Source organism: Lithobates pipiens, unplaced genomic scaffold (genome assembly GCF_037356315.1).
Source record: "Lithobates pipiens isolate NorthernLeopardFrog02 unplaced genomic scaffold, aLitPip1_a1.2 Scaffold_8, whole genome shotgun sequence".
In the NCBI taxonomy this organism is placed as follows: domain Eukaryota; kingdom Metazoa; phylum Chordata; class Amphibia; order Anura; family Ranidae; genus Lithobates; species Lithobates pipiens.
Window position 1 is genome coordinate 495379385 of NW_027507903.1, and position 14207 is coordinate 495393591.

The following is a 14207-nucleotide window of genomic DNA, read 5'->3' on the forward strand; positions in this document are numbered from 1 at the left end:
GCAAAATGTACTAATCCTACAGCGGTAACATTCCCTTGCAGTGAGGACAATTTAATCCATGGCCTCGACTGAAGGAGACATCATGTTCCCTCGCTGGTAGAACAAAACGTTTCCCGTGTATTACTGGTGAAAGAGACGGCCCATTGGGAATTCAGGAGTTCTTGCTGTCTATCCCGCATATATAACGCCTCATAAATCTGTTAGTTAATTTTCTGGAGAGTTATTGTTTGCAGCGCCGCATTATTAATAAGCCAATTGACCTCATTTTAAAGTTGGGTTGGGTAGAACCAGCGGATGTAGCAATTGCAGCTGTGACAGGGTGCTCATGTAGAGGTGCTACTCCACATACTCAACAGAGAGAGAGTTAAAGCTTACCAGAAGATAGCAAAAGTAGACTGCAAAGCCAAATCCACCAGTGGATCAATACTTTATATTCATTAAAATCAAGATTATTGCCTTTCTATTTCAATCTACATATAGGCAAGTTGCATACAAAAATGTTAGTTCAGTTAGTGGCTGACCAGGCTGAAAGGGAAAAAAATGAACGTATGTGCTACAGTCTCCGGGCTTTTTAAATTCAACCTTCTTACCAGTGGTATAAATATGGGGGAAGGGTGGGTTTGAGAGCTTTATGGTTGGGATGGGCCACGTCAGAGGGGACATGCCGAAGCTTCTGTGGAGAGGGGCTGCGGCGCTATGCAGTCCTTCGGAGACATTGGGGTTCCAGAGGACAACCAAGACCTGGAGAACACTGATATGGACAACTACCTTTCTGAGGTATGCTTGCGCAGCCAGCTAGAGGTAGCTAGGGACATGATATCAATGATATTATGATATCACTGTTCATGTTGGACTGTACTACGAAGTACTTTGGTAAAGTTATATCAACTGCTATGAGCCTGGTTTAAAGTTATTCAAAAGAATGAATGATGACTCTGATGTATCAAAAGAACTTGGGTCAGTAAGCCACATGTGGGGTATAAAGCTCTAATCCTACAAAAGGTCTACTTGGCAAGTCAAGAAAAAGGAGCAGTGTAGTTTCTATGGTTTAACCAAGCCCTAGTTCAGGGCACAACACCAGCAGTAGTTCAGAGTGGTACCTGTTAAGGTGATGACTCCTCCGGTAGTGAGGGGGTCAATGTTCTGGCTCCCTCCCTAGCGGTCAGATTACAGTAGCAACTGGAACCAAACCTGTGTTATGGAGATCCATGACCTGATCCCATACAGTAGGTATGGAAAGGAGGGAGTTAACAAGTGCATGCATGAGGTTTGTGCTAAATGCATGGCGGGTACCCCATTTTGTTACTGGGAGTGAGGAAACAGGCACACTGAACTGGTGGAGAAGGCACGGGCTCAGAAGCATCCTCCTAATACAACTACATCAAGTTACAGTGTTTAGTGGCCTTTTACTACTGATCACAATGTTTTGGCTCATCTTTAAGTCAGGGAAATGCCTTAAAATTTCACATGACCACAGTCCCCGCCTGATCCCAGGCATTGGTGAGCATGTTCACCGTGAAAGGTACCCCCATGTGCAGGGTGGGTGGGCCTTGGCCCAACATACAGCCATCTGATTTCCCTACAGGGACAGTGTGACGGATACGATCTCACACATTCCGATTGAGTGCTTCCGTCAGTTTACCGCTTCCTAAGTCTGAATATAGATATCAAATATCCCAACCGCTCCCAAGCACAAAACAAGACGACACTTGCTTAGCTGCTCAACATGGACTGCTTTATTAGAACCAAAATGCCAAGTATTTATAATACAGTAGAAGACTAAAACCTAACCTAATTAGCATGAGCTAATTATCTAAATCAACACTCAGACTAGTTGACTGAGGGATAAGACTTTTCGGCTCCTAGCTCACTAACAATTCAATAAACATTACCATAAACATCAACACAGGGTTAATTAGCTCAAACAACAATGTGCCAGACTAGACTCATTTAAATTATACAAGCCGAAAGACAGGTGGCTGGAGTTCATGACATTAGTATCTGACAGCGTGTGTCCCAACAGCATGAGACAACACACATTATATATACATATATACAGCATTGAATCTGACTAGCACAGATTATAGTGGGGTTCTCATTCACCCTGTGCCTCTTAAAATCCAGGGCCCATAATCGGTCGGCAAGAGGCTCGCATTCAGTCCTCTCAAAAAGCCTGTGTCCCGGCTAGGTCTGTCACAGACAGGAATTTATTTGTTGAATCATTACGACCAAGCCAACCCTGTAGAAGTTCTGTACATTTCCTGTGAAATAATGTCCTACTTCCATTATTTATGTATTATTATTACAACACTTGGAATGATCATGTGATTATAAACGTCAGACCCTCCTACATAGCAATCAGAAAATAGGAAATGGCTAGAATGCATGTGTCTGATTGAACAGAACAGCAGCAGGCAATTAATGGCGATGTATCTAAACCCAAAAACAAACATATTGCAGCTTACCAATCCTTAGACGTGGTGGCTACCTTTTTTAATTTTTTCTTTATTTTGACCTGATAACCCTAAGAACAACACACTTCTCCATAGGTGGCTATACTTACTTATTACACTGTGTCAATGGAGAAAGCCATGGTTGTCACCCACTTCAAACATAGCTTCCTCTCTGTCTCCATTACAGGAGGGTTGGGAAAATAGTAGTTTACAAAAGTAAGATAACATTGTGCTTTTAGTTAAGCTCACAGGAAGTAACAAGGACATTGCATTTCTGCCAAGATCAACAGATATTTTCTGTACTTGCTGAAAGTGTAAAAGTGAAAACTAATGAAGCCATTACATTAAATGACTGGTTAGCTCCAATATACCTTTCTGCTTTTGATTTTACATATATATATATGCTGCCCTTAAATTTTCCACTCGCATTTTGCAAGTGGAAAATGACTGCTGGCAAGCGTGGGCTGCCTGGGCGCGGGGGGGGGGGTCGAATGGGAGCCGTTCTTCCAGCGATCACTCAGGGGGATAATGCATGGAGAAAGAAGAGAGCTGGCCAGAATACAGAGCAGGGATTGCCCACTATAACAGCTCACATTTAAATTGCCGTCTGCTCGCGGTCACACACAGCCACGCTTCCTGACCAGTGCCAATGATAGACAGAACACTGATCCAATGCCAGGATGTGTTCTGTCACAGACGCCGGGTCAGGAGGCGGAGCTAAGTGTGACGGCGAGCAGACAGCAATTCAAGTGTAAGCTGTTACAGTGGGCAGTCCCCGCTCTGTGATGATCTGGCCGCCCTCTCTCTTCCTCTGCATTGGTCACACTGCAATCATGGGCACAGGTGAGGCTGCACTGGTAATCACTGGTCACGCTGCAATGATGGGCACAGGTAAGGCTGCATTGGTGGGCACAAGTGAGGCTGCATTGGTGGACACTGGTCACACTGCAATGATGGACACATGTGAGGCTGCATTGGTGGGCACAGGTCACTTTGCGATGATGGGCACAGGTGAGGCTGCATTGGTGGGCACAGGTCCTGCTGCAATCATGGGCATGGGTGAGGCTGCATTGGTGGGCACTGGTTATGCTGCAATGATGTGCACAGGTGAGGCTGCACTGATTGGCACTGGTCATGCCACAATGATGGGCACAGGTGAGGCTGCATTGGTGGGCACTGGTCCCGCTGCAGTGATGGGCACAAGTGAGGCTGCATTGGTGGGCACAGGTCAAGCTGCAATGATAGGCACAGGTGAGGCTGAATTGGTGGGCACTGATCACGCTGCAATGATGGGCACAAGTGAAGCTGCATTGGTGGGCACTGGTTACGCTGCATAGGTGGGCACAGGTGAGGCTGCATATATGGGCACAGGTGAGGCTGCATTGATGGACACTGGTCATGCTACAATCATGGGCACAGGTGAGGCTGGCTGCAGTAGTGGGCACAGGTCACACTGCAATCATGGACACAGGTGAGGCTGAATTGGTTGGCACGGGTCACGCTGCAATGATGGCCACATCTGAGGCTGCATTGGTGAGAACTGTCATGCTGCAATGATGGGCACAGGTCACGCTGCTATGATGGGCACAGGTCATGCTGCAATGGTGGGTACTGGTCATGCTGCAATGATGGGCACAGGTGAGGCTGCATTGGTGAGAACTGGTCATCCTGCAATGATGGGCACAGGTGAGGCTGCATTGGTGGGCACAGGTCACTCTGCAATAATGGGCACAGATGGGACTGCATTGGTAGGCAGTGGTCACGCTGCATAGATGGGCACAGGTGAGGCTGCATTGATGGGCACAGGTGAAATCGTCCTATCCCAGTCACCCCCTCTAGGGCTCTGTTTGACTACTTCAAGGACCAAGAATTTAACAGCCATAACATCAAAACGGTAGGTCCAGTCCAATATGTCGACCTACGGTGGTAAGTTTACCATTGCCGGAACAGTATAAGTGATCCCCGATTCGCTGTCATATTGTTTTACCTACATAGAAGGCATTGCACTTACACAGCATAAGGTAAATCACCCCCATAGTGCCGCAATTGGAAAAGATACGTGGTGAAAGAGTTTCGCCGTTGGGTAACTGGAACCTCCTCCCCTCGAGAATCCAGGGGCAGCGGGGGCAATCCCCACATTGAGGGTTCCACTTGGTCCTGCAACCAATTGCCTGGATGTTTGATAATGACTGTTAGTCAAATGGTCTCTTAGCGAGGATGCTCACCGGAACACAAGTTCAGGAGTAGATCTCACATGTCTGCTCAAGAGATGGTGGTCCATCAGCAAATGCCAATGATCAGATAGTATCGTTCTGAGTTGTTGATGGTGGGCAGAGTACTTGGTTATAAATTTAACTGTATCTGTTGGTGTAGGTTTAGGTGAGGTATACAGTAAGGAGCTCCTAGTGCGTGCTAGTGCTCGATTAAACGCTTTTGTTAAGTTAGTACAGCAATAACTTCTGAGTAAAAGACAATCGCGCAAAACATTGGCTTGAATCCTGAAATCTGTCTTCAAAGTGCAATTTCTTCGTAGGCGCAAATATTGCGCATACGGAAAGCTCCAAACTAATGGAAGTGGGTGGGCACTTGACGAGTGTAGAAGTGTATTACAAGGCCGTTGGTTTACAGAACAGATTCCTACCTATTGTACTATCCTGTTGTTTAACTATAGAAAGATCCAAAAAAGGGCTCCGTTCTTCATCAAAGCTAAATCTGAACTTTAGGTTAAAGCTATTGTCATTCAAGGCCTGAATAAACTCCAATAGTCTATCTCTGGTGCTGGCCCATACTATGAACAGGTCATCTATGTACCTGTACCATAACAGGACATGTTCAAGGAAACGTGTGTAAAGACCATCGGAATTTATATGTCCCTCCCATCCACCTAGATACAAATTAGCATGTGTCGGGGCACATGCAGTCCCCATAGCGATTCCTTGAGTCTGTAGATAAAGTTGATCATTGAAGGTAAAATAGTTTTTAGTCAAAATTAAGTATAGTATTCGCAATATAAATTTATTCAGGGGCCAAGAGATCTGTTCTTGTTCTCTGAGGAAAGATCCAGCCATCCGGACACCCTGCTCGTGGGGGATACTCGAGTATATGGCCTCAATATCTATAGCCACGAGCAGATTGGATTCCCCTCAATATGTTATAAAAGGTCTGTAGTATCACATATGTAGGATGGAAGGCTCTGTATGTGAGGCATTAGGAAAGCATCTACAAATTTGCTGGCATTGTCTGTAAGCAATCCTATTCCAGAGACAATTGGTCTACCAGGGGGTTTCTGGATATTTTTATGGGTTTTTGGAAGGTGAGGACACGTGGAAATTTTGGAACCAAGAACTCCAGGGTATCTTTGTCAGATGCCCTCGTAGAAGGCTCCAGTGCAAAGATCCTGGAGTTCTGAGGCAAAAGTAAAAATAAGGGCAGGAGCAATGGGTTTATACCAATTGTGGTTGTTCAAAACAGTCAGGCACATTGATTGATACTGGGTATGTGTCATTAAAACAATATTACCACCTTTGTCCGATTGTTTGATAACAAGTTTGGAACATTTTTGTAAGGATTTAAGTGCTTTAACCACTTTGGCCCCGGAAGGATTTACCCCTTCCTGACCACAGCACTTTTTGCAATACGGCACTGCATCGCTTTATCTGCCAATTGCGCGCTTGTACGATGTTGCCCTCTTTTTCCCACAAATAGAGCTTTCTTTTGGTGGTATTTGCGCACCTTTGCGGTTTTTATTTTTTGCTCTATAAACGAAAAAAGAGTGACAATTTTGAAAAAAAAAGCATTTTTTTTACCTTTTGCTATAATAAACATCCCCCAAAAATATCTAAAAAAAAATATTCTTTCTCAGTTTAGACCAATATGTATTCTTCTACATATTTTTGTTAAAAAAAAATTACAATAAGTGTATATTGATTGGTTTGCACAAAAGTTATAGCGTCTACAAAATAGGGGCTAGATTTATGGCATTTTTATTATATATATATATATATATATATATATATATATTTTTATTAGTAATGGCGTCGATCTGTGATGTTTATCGGGACTGCAACATTATGGCGGACACATCGGACAATTTTGACACTATCTTGAGACCATTGTAATTTATACAGCGATCAGTGCTATAAAAATGCACTGATTCCTGTGTAAATGACACTGGCAGGGAAGGGGGTTAAACACTAGGGGGCGATCAAGGGGTTAAGTGATTCTAACTGTAGGTGGGATTGTCTCACTAGAACAGGATAGAGATCACTGCTCCCGATGACAGGGAGCAGTATATCTCTGTCATGTTGCTAGACAGAACAGGGAAATGCCTTGTATAGATCTCCCTGTTCTGCTCCGTGACACGATCGCGGGCCCCCAGTGGACATTGAGTCAGCAGGACCAGTAGGCACGCTCACGGAGTATGCGGCGAGTGCGGCTGCGAGCACACACCCACAATGCCACAATTTAAAGGGGACGTACCTGTACGCTCATTTGCCCAGTCGTGCCATTGTACATTGTTGTGCACTGGTCGTCAAAGGGTTAATTTGTCCAGTATTAAGATTTGATGTAATCTTGTTACAATGCTGTTTCTTAAGGTAGCTTCATGCAGGAAAGCCCAAATGGGCGGGCAGGTCATAAGATCAGGAAATTTGCGGGATCTCAATCAATTAGTCAAGGCTGTCTGGGATGAAGTGTAGTTAAGAACAGTTGGTACCAAGGGGGAAGCAGAAATGTCCTCCGTTGCCCCTTCACCATAGAGAAGCATGAGGTCGCGGAGTGTTACATTCAAGATTGAGCCAGGGGTGGACTGACCATTTGGCCACTCGGGCACTGCCCGAGGGCCCCGAGCCACTAGGGGGCCCCATCAGGGTTGCCAGCCTCAGTAAAACCAGGGGCAGTATGTAAAAATCTGTGTTTTTTTTTTTTTACATCTGTCTCTGAAATGTCCCTTACCGACATCCCTTTGTCCTAAAAATTCAGAGATTATAGCTGCCCCACCTTTCCAGTACCTTCTGTCTGTGTATACTGTGTGTACATGTATGTTTATACTGTGTGATTGTATACTGTGTGTGTATACTGTGTGGCCCCATCATTTCTGATTGCCTGGGGGCCCCATAATCTGCTATTGCCTGGGGGCTCCATGAGTTGTCAGTCCGCCCCTGGATTGAGCTATCCTCGATCTATGTCAAAAATACATTTAAATGTGAGATTACGAGCAAAAAGGTAAAGATCCTTAATAGTCTCTGTGACAATAAGTGCATCAAGTGGATAAAAGCCCAAACCCAGCTGGAGAACTGAGAGCTTGTCCTCTGTCAGCTGGTAAAGGGTCGAGTTTATGATGTTGTGATGGGTGTCGTGTTGGGAGTGTTAGGTGATGGAAGCAGGGGTTTGAGGACATGTGTGTCCAGATTACCCTGTTGTTTTTTGAGATATAAAATAATAAGATCTTCATTAGATTTAGTGCTTTTATTAGTTAATAGTGACGATCCCAGGATTTTTGGGATAGTTCCATGCAAAGTGGAGTTGTTTACAGTCCCATCAGCTAGGGCATCAGTCCCTGCTGTGGATGGTGTTTGTTGTGCTCATGGAGTTCTGGGAGCTTTAGGAGCTTTTTTTTATCCTTTTTGGGGTTTGTAGGTGGAGTCCCACCACCTTAGCGCAATCTTTTACGTGAATAATTAGTGACAGGTGCAACTGTGGTACATAAATTGCTTTTTTTGGGAAAGAGAAGATTACAAGGAGGAGTCAGATTCAACTTCAGTGGCAAAGTTCTGATTGTAATTGCCTCCTAGAGGTTCCCTTCTACTGCAATTTTTTCCAAACCACTTGTAGGCATAGCCTTCTAAGAAGGCAAGTTTGTCTTTACTGAATTTGGCCTTTTTTTTTTTTACCATTTTCACCTTGTTCATCAGTTCTAATCGGTCTTTTACTTTCTTCCATTTAGATGAAAACCCCCACCTGACTCTACTTGCCGTGTTTCAAGGAAGACAAATGCTGATTATGACCCTAAGTCAAGCCCATAGGTGGAAACATTATGCCTTGGGGCTGTTTCTCTGCTAAAGGTACAGGCCTACGCTACCGCATTGAGGGGACAATGGACGGGGCCATGTATTGTAAAATCTTTGATGAGAACCTTCTTCCCTCAGCCAGAACACTGAAGATGGGTCATGGATGGGTCCTCCAACATGATCCAAAACATACTACCAAGGTAACAAAGGAGTGGCTCGAGAAGAAGCCCATTAAAGTCATGGAGTGACCTAGCCAGTCTCCAGACCTTAATCCTATAGAAAATTTATGGAAGGAGCTGAAACTTAAAGTTGCCAAGCAACAGCCAAGAAACATTAAGGATTTAGAGAAGATCTGTAAAGAAGAGTGGACCAAAATCCCTCCTAAGATGTGTGCAAACCTGGTAACCAACTACATGAAACGTCTTACATCTGTGCTCACCAAATGGGTTTCTCCACCAAGTCATGTTTTGCTTGGGGATCAAATATTAATTTTACTCACTGAATTGCAACTCAATTTATAACAGTATCACGTGTTTTTTCTGTATTTTTGGTTGATATTCTATCTTTATCATTTAAAATACACTTATGATAACAATTATAGACCCTTCTCTGTAAGTGGACAAACCTACAAAATCCGCAGGGAATCAAATAATTATTTTCCCCACTGTATGTCGTCACATGGTCATACTTGCTCCTGTGTAGTGTGGTTTCATCTGCCAGCCGCTACATCAGAGGACACAGTGGTTATGTAGGGTTAAGTGGCAGAAACCACAGAACATGGTGGGGGTTCAGACTTTCAAAATTTCTAGAAGCGTCAAATATGAAGATACTTCAGGTTCTGTTTTGTGACCAAGCAACATAGTTACTTTAATCTGGCAGTTCTGATTTAAAAACACTTAAAGGGGTTGTAAAACCCTTGTGTTTTTTCACCTTAATGCATTATGCATTAAGGTGAAAAAACACCTGGCAATGACCGCCCCCCCCCCCCCCCCCTGTTTTACTTACCTGAGCCCCTTATTTCCATTGGTGGAGACGCGTTCTCCCTCTCTCCACGGGGTCATGGCTCTTGATTGGATAGATTGATAGCAGCACAGCCATTGGCTCCTGCTGCTGTCAGTCAAGTACAATGACGCGGGCACTGGGGGGGGGGGGGCAGTTCCGATTACAGGCATTCATGTCTATGGACACAAATGCTGGACTCGGGAGCATGCCGTAAGGTAACCCCCCCGGGAGAGCGCTTCTCCTAGGTGGTTATGTGATGCAGGGAGGAACCGTGAGAGCCACTGGGGAACCCCGGAAGAGCAGGTTCGGGGCCACTCTGTGCAAAACGAGCTGCACAGTGGAGGTACGTATGACATGTTTGTTATTTAAAAAAAATAGAAATCAAGCCTTTACAATCACTTTAAGATATGACATGCTAAATAAAATTAAGATCGTACTGCCTCACAGTTATGATACCAACATTTAACTCTTATGTAAACAATATTAATGTTCCTCCTACCTTGCCCATTCCAGCATGAGCGTGGCCCATTTTCACTACCACTGGAAAACTTGGCGTCGTCAGCTGTAAAGAAACACAATAAAGTCATAATTTAGTCAGATGATGAAGTGATCATTAATACAGACCATTCAGTACTTTACAATTAATACATTTGAGTCAACGTACACAGCTACAAGTATAAAAAAGCTGCCCTTAGCCCCATACTAGTATCTATTCCAAGGCATGAAAGGGACATCCAGGGAGAATGACATTATGAGCCCAGAAGGGATTATTTCTACAGACTCGTTTCCATCTCTGGTACTGTGGTAACATTGTAACTTTCTGGAGTTAATGAAAAAACACAGGGTGCTCAGGGTACACTTAAAACGGTAGTAAATCCAGTTTCAAAAAACACTTACATTCCCGGCATGCCGGAAATGCCAACTTTCACATTGGTTGTGCTCTTAACCAAACTTTCAAACCATCCAATGGCTGGTTTCATAACTGATCACATGTGCAGCATTATGGGAGTTGAAGAATCATTAGAGGCCAAGATGGCAGCTTCCTTGACTGAAAACGATAGAAGGGTTTACTTCCACTTTAAGGCATAGAGGCCACTGGGTGACACAGGATTCTCAGGGTACATTGGAGTCACAGGGGTTGCTAGATGTCACTGAATGCTCAGAGTGCCCTGGAGTCACAGGGGTCATGGGATGACACAGGATGCTCAGGGTACACTGGAGTCACAGGTGTCAGTAGGATGACACAGGATGCTCAGGGTATACTGGAGTCACAGGTGTCAGTAGGATGACACAGGATGTTCAGGGTATACTGGAGTCACAGGTGTCAGTAGGATGACACAGGATGCTCAGGGTATACTGGAGTCACAGGTGTCAGTAGGATGACACAGGATGCTCAGGGTATACTGGAGTCACAGGTGTCAGTAGGATGACACAGGATGTTCAGGGTATACTGGAGTCACAGGTGTCAGTAGGATGACACAGGATGCTCAGGGTATACTGGAGTCACAGGTGTCAGTAGGATGACACAGGATGCTCAGGGTATACTGGAGTCACAGGTGTCAGTAGGATGACACAGGATGCTCAGGGTATACTGCAGTCACAGGTGTCAGTAGGATGACACATGATGTTCTGGGTGCACTGGAGTCACAGGGGTCACTGAGATGGGGCAGGAAGCTCATGGTGCACTGGAGTCACAGGAGTCACTGAGATGGGGCAGGAAGCTCATGGTGCACTGGAGTCACAGGAGTCACTAGTTGACACAGGATGTTCAGAGTGCACTGGAGCCACAGGGGGTCATTGAGATGACACAAGATGCTCAGGGTGTCCTAGAGTTACAGGGGTCACTGGGATGATGCAGGATGCTCTAAGTGTACTGGGAGACACAGAGGCTGGAGGCTGGTAAGGAGGACAGAGCATCCATGAGTATACAGTGGAGTACTGTAGCAGGAGGTTGTTTGGAAGACACATGTAAACATTAAGATGGGTATCAATTTGCAATTTAAAGCTGTTTTAATCAGAAAAGCTGTCTCCTTACTTGCTGCATGGTCAGTCAGGAGAAATGTCTCCTGACTGGTCACTACCTGTGCTTCGGATGAAACTCGGAATTGCTGGTAGACATGTGCTACAGAGAAGACCTGGTTCTACATCCTGGAGGAGTGACATACATTGGAGAAAATAGAATAGATATGTCTCCTGACTGGTCATGTCACCCATGCCCCAGGTAAAACTCGGAAGTGCTGGTGGCCATGCAGAGGAGAGGTGGCCAGGTGTTGAATCCTGGAAGTTTGACATACATTAGAGAAATGAGTAGACATGTATCACGATCGGTTGTGGAGCTTGTGCTCCAGGTGAAACCCAGAAGTGCTGGTGGGCATATGCTGGAGAGGAGAACTGGCACTGAATAACCTGGCGTGTGACATACCGAGAAATGAAAGTAGAAATGGTTGCATAAGGCTGCCAAAGGTCCAGCAACAATCTGACTAACTACTACTAGCTATATCATGACCTGGAAAAATGAAAACCTTCACAGAAATATCCTGCAGTCCCATGTCATCCCATTTACTTTTTGTAGAAGTCAGTGTTCCATACAGAACTTGAAAGTTTACAATATTTTGTGACTTTGCACACAGCTTTCCCATAAATGCTGTTATGCTAAACATGTGTTCCTCCTGTACGATGACCCTCTCTCCGTACACATCCTCACTCCTCAGGTTGACTTGCCAGGTTGTTAAAGACACTATGATTTTATGGCAATCTGACAGCTCCAGCCATAAAAGTTGGAGAGTTACATAGTGGAAAATGAAATTTTTGCTGGCATGTACATTTTCCCAAGCTTGTATACATACTTGTCACTTAGGGCAGAAATGATGTCATGTTATTTATTATTCACTTCACATCTTATTTTACATTCTTGTAAGATTTACTTTCTGAAACTGCAAGAGACATCTCTACTCCCCATCTTTATCAGAGCTGAAGGTGTAACGCGCAGCTGTGATTATTCTCTCTATTGGTTCATGTTAACAATCAAACACCAAATGAGATCTATGAATTCTAAGAAATGATATAGTACATGTGCACTCCGAAGGGGGTTAGAGGCTCAGGGACTGAAGAATTCAAAGAATAGTTTATAAATAGCACTTAATATTTCAATGTATTATGTTTGGGTAACAGTAAAATAAAGCAGACCTTTTCACCTGTATTTTAACATTATCTCTTCTAATTCTACCCCCCCCCCCCAAATATGGCAAGTATGTTTATTCTCCTCTGTCCCTCCACTCTCCTTACTAGCCTAGGTGAGAATGATGTTGGCTGTACCACCAACAGCCTCTTGTGATAGCCACATAATACACCACCGAATGTTTCAGGCATTAACTCCAAGTTATCAAAGGATTTGGTCTAGTCAATACTATGTGTGGGATCTAGATCACATCAGGTGGAAGGCTGTGACGTTCCGGCCAGATTCTAATATACCAGCAATGAAAATGGTGGCCCAATGGAAGCTAGGCAGGAGTAAAGGCTGTAATACAAGCAGTATTTTAATGTAGTAATGTAGTAGTGCCTATATTAGAAATGTTATTGTTTGGCAGATGCATTTTTTCAATCTTTTGGGGACTCTATTGAGATCTCTGTGCAAAATTCCTGGGTTTGCATACCTGCTGTGCCCATGGTGAGGAGCTCCTACCATTCATGCACTGAATCCCCAGGTCTACATATCTGCTGTGTCCTTTCTGAAGTGTTCCCACCATTCCTGCACTGAGTTCCTTGGTCTGCTCCATCCAGCAGCTATCAGGCCCTGGTCTGAATGACAAGAATGATGACAGTGTCAATCTTGTCATTTAGGTAGCTGAAGAAATGGATGCTGACAAGCTCCCAGCACCCCCTCTACATGATCACAACAGGGCTGATAAGATGGGTACCATCAGTCCTCCTGTATGGGGCTCAGGCCCCATCAGTTCAATTGGGGGTCCCTGACAGCTGACAAGCAGAAGGCATGGGACCCTGGACAGGAGGGGTTGATTGGTGCAGCAGGGGGGTAAAATACAGGAACTGTAGTTTTCCCTCGCAGCAATGGAAATCTGGCTTCTCCTCCTCTCCCTCCCTCCGGCTTTCCGTTGCAGCAGGGGGAACTACAGGCGACTGATTCCTGTAACTGAATTAATTGGGGCAAGGGAAAAGGACCAAGGAACCAGGGAATATATACACAGATTAGGATACTAATCACATAACTACTAGATGGAGTGTGTATATACACTACCGTTCAAAAGTTTGGGGTCACATTGAAATGTCCTTATTTTTGAAGGAAAAGCACTGTACTTTTCAATGAAGCTAACTTTAAACTAGTCCTAACTTTAAACAAATATACTCTATACATTGCTAATGTGGTAAATGACTATTCTAACTGCAAATGTCTAGTTTTTGGTGCAATATCTACATAGGTGTATAGAGGCCCATTTCCAGCAACTATCACTCCAGTGTTCTAATGGTACAATGTGTTTGCTCATTGGCTCAGAAGGCTAATTGATGATTAGCAAACCCTTGTGCAATCATGTTCACACATCTAAAAACAGTCTAGCTCCTTCCAGAAGCTACAAAACTGACCTTCCTGTGAGCAGATTGAGTTTCTGGAGCATCACATTTGTGGGGTCAATTAAACGCTCAAAATGGCCAGAAAAAGAGAACTTTCATCTGAAACTCGACAGTCTATTCTTGTTCTTAGAAATGAAGGCTATTCCATGCGAGAAAT

The 14207-nt window shown here is 44.4% G+C and overlaps 1 protein-coding gene across 2 annotated transcripts in view; it reads right to left on the minus strand.

Moving 5' to 3' along the window:
- Positions 1-14207, minus strand: part of SYN3 (synapsin III) — a 600616-nt gene that overhangs the window by 106521 nt on the left and 479888 nt on the right. For both annotated transcript variants that reach the window (XM_077469161.1, XM_077469162.1), the window contains exon 7: positions 9963-10025. In XM_077469161.1, coding sequence (XP_077325287.1) covers positions 9963-10025 — 63 coding nt within the window. The remainder of the gene's footprint in view (positions 1-9962; positions 10026-14207) is intronic.